Here is a 7,208-nt window from a genome sequence, read left to right as displayed (position 1 = left end):
GTGTGTGTGTGTGTGTGTGTGGCCACTACAGTGTCCATAGTCTAATGTTTCCAACAACCAGCTACTCACATTTCTGTAGTCTTAATCACTGATACTGGGTCATTGACACATAACATCCACAACCAACTACCAAACTAGCATTGGCCACTGAGCAGCAGGAGCTGTCTTACTCACCTTAACAGTAACTGTTGAGTGATAGGAGGGTCATTAAACTGCTGACCTTCCTGTCACGAGCCATTTGTTTAATCTCTGGCTTGCAACCACCATGAATCATCTTGTCCACAGATTGCTTGTTAATACTTTCTGACTGAACAATCGAAAACATGAGCGCTAACCTTTTCATCCCTCTGCGGAATTCAAACAGTCTCTGTCCTTCAGGAATGCTGAAGACTCTGATAACGGTGCCCTGCAGAGGAGAAAGAGGTCAGACAGGCTGGGGGACGATTAAAATCAGGAGGATGGATGAACCAAAGGAGTCCTCACTTTCTCTGAAGCGCTGGCCAGTTTGGAGCCAGAGGCATTGAAGGTGAGGGCCGCCAGGGGACTGTCGTGGGCTTGGATCAGCGTCAGAGTACTCTAAAGGGGCAAATAGGTTTCTGGTGACACTGGCAACAACACTGAGCTGCTTGTTACCGTGGGGTTTTCAAGAGATGTAACAACAGCTGCAATTCTTCTCCTTTGTTGTCCTGTTTGAGTTTAATGTAGCCTCACCAGGTTGTTGGCATCGTAGACAGTGATCTCTCCAATGGTTGCGCTGCCAGGGTACGCCAGGTAAGAGTTACTGTGGTTGACGGACAGAGCGCAGAGACCTACAAGGGAGTACAGAGGATGGTTTAGGCAGTTTCCTTTTTTCTTTTTCTCCCTTGTTTTTCTTTTCCTGTCTTTATTCTTCAACACACCTATTAGACCAGTCTTTGCCAGTTGCATTACAATGGCGCTTATCTGGCTGGGTTTATTATTTGTTTAGTATAGTCCAGAAAACTGAAACAGGATATGCATATGAACACCATGCACGGTTTGAGTACTTTATCATTTTGAGTACTGTATTTATTGTATATTGCAAGACTATTGGTACTGTGCACCATGGAAAGTAGCTTGAAAGCAACCCCAGGTACGTTCTGGAAGAAGAAATAACACATTCATTCTTCTACAGCCTTACTTGGTGACCAGTAGCTTCTGGTGGCTGCTGTTAGCAAACTTGTTCTACAGCTGGCATTACAGTTTCAGTCAGTGTGCTTTATGACTCTTTATGTGTGATAACATTTCTTGTAAAAATTTTACAGGAAGAGTTACATATCACTTTAAAATTAAGTATTAACAAGACTTGGTCAAAGTCAATAGGAATCAATGTACAGCTTTTTGATTTGGTCTACACATAGATGTCTGTGTAACAGTTGGAGTGTACCCGTGGGGTTGATGGGTGTGTTGAGCAGGGTTTTGAGTAGTTTCATGTCTTTGATATTGTGGATGTAGACTGACTCCTCCAGGCACACCACCAGCCGCTGAGGCAACAGTGACAGACGGAGACAGATCACCATAATAGAATATACAGTATATGATTGAACAAATCAGAAGCAACAACTTTAAAGGATTAAAAGTACAGAGGATCTATTTCCTGTCTCACCTGTCTGTTGAGCCTGACGGAGAGGATGTTGTTGGAGTAGCTGTAGTTACAAATCTCTGTACCTTTTTTAAAGTGGTAGACATTCATTCGCCGTGGCATGGACAGACTGACCACCACCACCAAGCTGCTGGAGAACAGTCGCTCCACTATGTACACGTCTGGACACTCTACTGGGAGAGGGACGAGAGAAAGACTTTGAATAATGTTACTCAGAGAAGCAACGTTAGCTCATGTCACTGGTGCAGAGAAAGCAAATGCAATTTCTTTTTTTTGTGTCAATTCCTATCAAATTAATTACAAATGACACTGGCTTTACTGCTGCCATGCTCAGCTACCAACCCGTGCTTGTTAAACATAAAGGCAAGACGCTACAGGTCAATAGGGTAAAAATGTTAATAGTAATAGATATCACCGTGAAAACATTATGCAAATGAGGCATTATCTATATAATGTAATATGTACTAGTTTGCATTCCAAAACAAAAATTGGAACAATGTTTAAAACCCTTGTTCTTGTTTATTTTTTTTGACATATCAAAAGATTTTTAAAGAGGGAACTTTAAATATCTCTTTTCATCAATCCATTAATCATAAAAATACTGTCAGACATAAAAAAAACTCTCTGTCAAGTTTTAGGAATAAAATGTTATATCAATCTGGTTACACATGATATATGAACAAACCCCTTTGTAAAAACCTTCAGAATATAGATATAATTGAATTAAGTATGTAGTGCAGTACAAGAGGTTTGTTGTGTTCTGTATATATTTCTTTTTAATATAATGCTACTGAAGTGGAAATTTCGGGCTCAGAGGAAAAGAAAATGACTTATATATAAGCAAGTGTAGAATAATGTCAAAATTGACCAGGGCATGAAATTCAAAATGTGTTGTCTGTAGTGTCATCAGACAAATTGAGCATTATTGAGCTCAAACTTCCTTAAACTGACTCCAAACCTCTTTTTTTGTTGTTGATCTTGATGATAAGAAAATTAAACATTCCTTTGTTTGCATATGCAGAACACGTCTAGCCTGCAGTAATGTCACCTTAGGGAGGGGATGCTCCTGTGTCACAATGCACTTATTGTATATGCTATTTGCAAATGGAGTACATTTGCTGCAGGGGAGCTGTTACGTGACATGACATACTTCCTGTCATTTTTAATCTTAAACTTCTGCAGAGACTAAAGTACAGAGTCCATCTTACCTCCCTTGTGGATGCAGTCCAGTTTGTCCACAGCAGTGACTGAGAAGAGCTGGTAGCCGGTCTTGGTGCCCACTGACAGAGAACTACAATGGAACACAAACCATTTTACCAGCCACATCCAACTGTGGCATCCAATTGTTATGAGGTGAAAACCACCTTAACAACACCGTAATTACAGGTTTCAATTACCTTTTACAACTTACAATTCCATATTAAATCGTACGTTTTATATTTGCTGTCAAATAGATAGCACACACAGTAACATTTTCATACACATAGTCTACTATTGTCAATGGGAAATAATCCCAGGAAACCTTGTTTTACTCGTTTGGTATTACTAGCTCTACACTAACAGATTAGTGAATAGAGTGGTTAAAAGAAATAGCTTGCTATCAAAAAGAATAGGATTATCAATCCATACACACATGTGCAATCTCTAGTGTTAGACTGCATAACAATGGCTGCTATGACTGTTAGTTTCCATCAAGGAAATAGTGCAGGATCAGTGTGATCATCATATACTTGTATAAACTGAGAGGACTTCTTGACATGATTTCTTCCAGACTCTCTTATCTTGTTCAGACAACACAGCCATAACGGAGCTTCCATTGGAATATGTCCATTTACTCCAACAAAGCTTGCCTTATCTTATTGTGGCTGAAGTTGAAAAAAAAAACAAAAAAACTTGACGACAAAGAGAAAAGAAGGCCAGGTTGATGGTTAGGCCACTAGGTTAGTTTTACAACCAGAGCCAAGAGGTGTGTACAGGATGCAAGGAGACACACCATCCAGCTGGACTTGTTTATTATGGTTAGTACCCCACGGAACAGGTGTGAGTGGTCAAAAGTATTGGGTGGTCACAGTAAATATGGCACAGGAACCTCTGATTCCAAAGTTACTTTAAATGATATTGCTATAACCCAAATTTCGCATTTGTCTCTCACAGTTAAATGTGAGAATCTAACACGTTTGGTGTTGGGAATCAAGGAGGCGGTGGGCTGGAAATTTGCACGAGACACAATAGAATAGGCCTATTTTTAATCAGTCGTCAATAAAACAAAAGTTTGGTTACCGTCTAGTTTAATATGTAACGGGCCTTCAAGATTAACACAGTGGCCTACTTCACTTTCAGCTGCTACGACTAATCTAGAAGTTTTAATGAGGCACTCAGAAGCTTGTGGATTTTGGACGCACACACCTAACTGCCTGATTGTTGGCGTTCATACAGTGACAGAAAATAAACCAGAGTATGTAAATGAGACAGTAAATAATTATGCAACAGTCAGGTGCATCAAGGAGATTGAGTACATTCTGAGTGGGCCCAGCCCGCAGGTTGCTTACGTGGTGTCCTGGTTAAACGAGGCACAGATGAAGGCTCTGTCCACCCCGGGACCGTCCGGTGCTTCCTGGGACTCCTGGGACTCCATCGCCGCCGCCAAATACCCTCTCCCCGTCGCTGGCCGAGGTCGGAGGCCTTGGGCTCGGAACCCGCTTCCCCTTCCTCTGCCCCCCGACTCCAAGCGCCACGCTCACACTCTTCAGGGAGAGCGGAATGTCCGGGCAGTTTGGCTCAGACGCAACACATCACGCAACGAGGAAACTATCCCGAACCCGAACAGGATGTAAGAGGAAGGGCGACACTTCCCTGGTGAGCCGCTGAACTTGAGCCAGTCGATCACTGTTGTTATTATGTTATTAACTTCCAAGATTCACACAGCAAAACAAAAACAGCTGATGGGTGGATGCGTCACCCCAAGGTGCATCGCGATTGGCTGGCGAAAAAAATGTCAAACCCTTCTTTCCGACGTTTCCATTGGTCGAGCTGTTTAAGGCCTCAATTTGATTAAACAACATAGCTGCCAATCGAACAAGAGCCGCATATTTCCAGGGGAAATGGATGATTGGTCAATTATACTTTCAGTCATTTCACTAGGAATTGTTTTGATGATTTCATTGGATAAAAGACGTATAATTTTTTTTCTGCCCGTCCATGCAACGATACACGGCGAAACATCGTCGACCCCTGGGAGAGATGGGAAACTGCTAAACAAAGCTATGTTGGTTTTATTTGACCTTTTAGATTGTGTTTTTCCTTTATTTTATATTTACGTAGATTCAATTATTTTTTAATTTTAATTTTTAATTTAATGTAGCAAAAAATATTATTTTGTTTAGGTATCTTCAATTATTTAACCCAAATGTAGGTATTGAAACATTCCCTAAATTGTAATATCTATTTATTAGGTTACAGACAATAAATATGTATGACGTGGTCACTAGTGGAAGTAGCCTACATTTAATGTGCTTACGTTCATTTTGTGAGGTAACCTATACTTGTATGTACTTACACTAAGGATTTCCATATTATGTTACTTTATACCTGTTACCTGTACACCCCTACATTTTAGAGATATATTATACGTTTTACTCCTTTACATTTATCTGACAGATTTAGTTACTTTTTACTCTGCATATGCATATTTTACATACGTAACAATATGATGCTTTGATATTGAATAAACTACCCAGGAGTATATAAATCAATTAAAATATTTGCATTTCAATCAAAAGAATAATATACTGCTTGGATATTAATAAATCATTAATAATAATATATATAATAATGTAATTCTGTTAGGGGCTATATTTTTTGCTTAATAAGTAGGCCTCTTTTACATGTAATAGTTTTAGTGTTTTGCAGATAATACCATCTTGAGATCTGTAACATAAAATACCTTCATGTTGAAAATCTAAATAAGTCCATGCACACTGCAGTGCACCAGGGAGTCTAAATAAAGACAACACTGAGAGATTCCTGGTATTTTCAGGCTAATTTTTAATCAGATATCAATCGATTTTCTTTCTTCTTTTATCAATTCTAAACTATTTCCTTGACGTCACGGTTTCCGTGCAGTCTCCTTTAAGGTTGCCAGGGGTTACGGGCTCACATGTCAGAACGAGGAGAATTGACGTCAGTGACGGCTGTTGATTGGTTCTCAGCCTTATCCGGTGGGGCAGCGGTCCAGGGCTCGGGGAAAAAAAATCGAAGCGAGGAGGATCTGGTAACGATACGCTTTAAGAAATATCATCCATCCCGAGTCGCTATCGAAGGGCTCGGCAGGAACTTACAGATTCTTGTGAGTATTAGCGTTTTTTCAGTAAATGGACCATATGACCTCTGGATAGGTGAAATTTGTTCCCTCCGTCTATCGTTTGTTTATGATAGAACTCAAGATGGCGTCATTGGAAGAGAGCTTTGCCTTTGCACGGAGCTAACGTTAGCCAGCTAACGTTAGGTATTACACCAGACACACCAACATAACCTCGGCCGAACATACCAAGGCAAACGTATAAAACATTTTATGATTCACAAATTTTGTATTTACTGGTTATTACAATTTAACGTAGGTAGCTTTTCAGCATTAGTCTCCTTGCTGTAAGTTACTTGGCTGCAGCCGTCAACCTCCTCATATGAAGCCTTCCTGACCTAGACGGTGTTACAGACAGGGCATTTTGCTTCACACCGACTAAAAGGCGATAACATTTACTCAATTTATAAACCATTAGATTCGTTATTTTTACCCATCCCCCCCAGTATACCCCGTTGTCACTAGTTCAGCAAGGTCATTTGTGCATCGCAGTGTTTTCTGTAATTTAATTGACATTCCGCTTCTCAGCAGACAGCAGAGGTGATGCTGCAGCTCAGTATCGAAATTAGAAAATTCCAATGTTAATTATATAACCTGCTTTTACTATCTCACATAATTCAAACTAAATAAGATTTACTAATAGGCAGAAGAGCCCTGTTGTTGGGTCTGTAGTCTAGCTTTCAATTTATCCCAACTGATCCGAAAACCGTTTCATGTGTTGCTTAGTTATTACTGTGGTAGGTTTAGAGTAAAGCAAGCCTGCCAAGTTTCCACCACGAGTGTAGTTAGTTGCATAAAGGCTGTGCCAGCCTCATCTTTGATAACATGGCTAGTAATCTCCCCTGGGCCTAGTCAGATTAGAAATTATCCGAATCCTATTATACTGATGCACATGTATGATACACTTGCAGGGACAAGATGGAATCAGTCGTTTTGTTCTCTCATTTATTCATCTGCAATGCAAATGTTGGTTAAATAAGGCCTTCCTGTTTTAGACCTCACAGCTAGATCAAGATCAGCTATATGAAGAAGCTCTGTGGCTGATCACATGCTGTGGGATCTGTCAGGTTATTTTGCTCAGCAGCAATATCATGGCCTGAAATGTTGAAACCCAGAGCAAGTGCACTTGTTCTTATAGTTTGATTTGTTTCTTTTTTGGCCTTAATTTCACCATTTGTCTAAAATTGGGCCTTGTGTATCATATTGCCTCTATGATAGAATACTCTTTTT

General features: G+C 40.1%; 2 protein-coding genes across 3 annotated transcripts in view; one reads left to right on the top strand and one right to left on the bottom strand.

The window, feature by feature from the left end:
• The window catches only part of LOC116671486 (WD repeat domain phosphoinositide-interacting protein 1), an 8,121-nt gene extending 3,531 nt beyond the window's left edge, over positions 1-4,590 (bottom strand). The window contains exons 1-7 of one of the 2 annotated variants that reach the window (XM_032502815.1): positions 4,171-4,590; positions 2,830-2,912; positions 1,625-1,794; positions 1,406-1,502; positions 712-809; positions 484-576; positions 336-406 (exon numbers count right to left, since the gene is read on the bottom strand). In XM_032502815.1, coding sequence (XP_032358706.1) covers positions 336-406; positions 484-576; positions 712-809; positions 1,406-1,502; positions 1,625-1,794; positions 2,830-2,912; positions 4,171-4,256 — 698 coding nt within the window. In that variant the 5' untranslated portion in view covers positions 4,257-4,590. The remainder of the gene's footprint in view (positions 1-335; positions 407-483; positions 577-711; positions 810-1,405; positions 1,503-1,624; positions 1,795-2,829; positions 2,913-4,170) is intronic. The other variant, XM_032502816.1, reaches the window with a different exon arrangement.
• A 1,107-nt stretch (positions 4,591-5,697) lies between these two features.
• Positions 5,698-7,208, top strand: part of prkar1ab (protein kinase, cAMP-dependent, regulatory, type I, alpha (tissue specific extinguisher 1) b) — a 10,770-nt gene continuing 9,259 nt past the window's right edge. The window contains exon 1 of the mRNA XM_032502817.1: positions 5,698-5,966. The gene's annotated coding sequence lies outside the window, so the exon portion shown is untranslated. The remainder of the gene's footprint in view (positions 5,967-7,208) is intronic.

This window comes from Etheostoma spectabile, chromosome 21 (genome assembly GCF_008692095.1).
Source record: "Etheostoma spectabile isolate EspeVRDwgs_2016 chromosome 21, UIUC_Espe_1.0, whole genome shotgun sequence".
NCBI lineage: Eukaryota > Metazoa > Chordata > Actinopteri > Perciformes > Percidae > Etheostoma > Etheostoma spectabile.
This window is presented reverse-complemented; position numbering and strand designations above follow the sequence as displayed.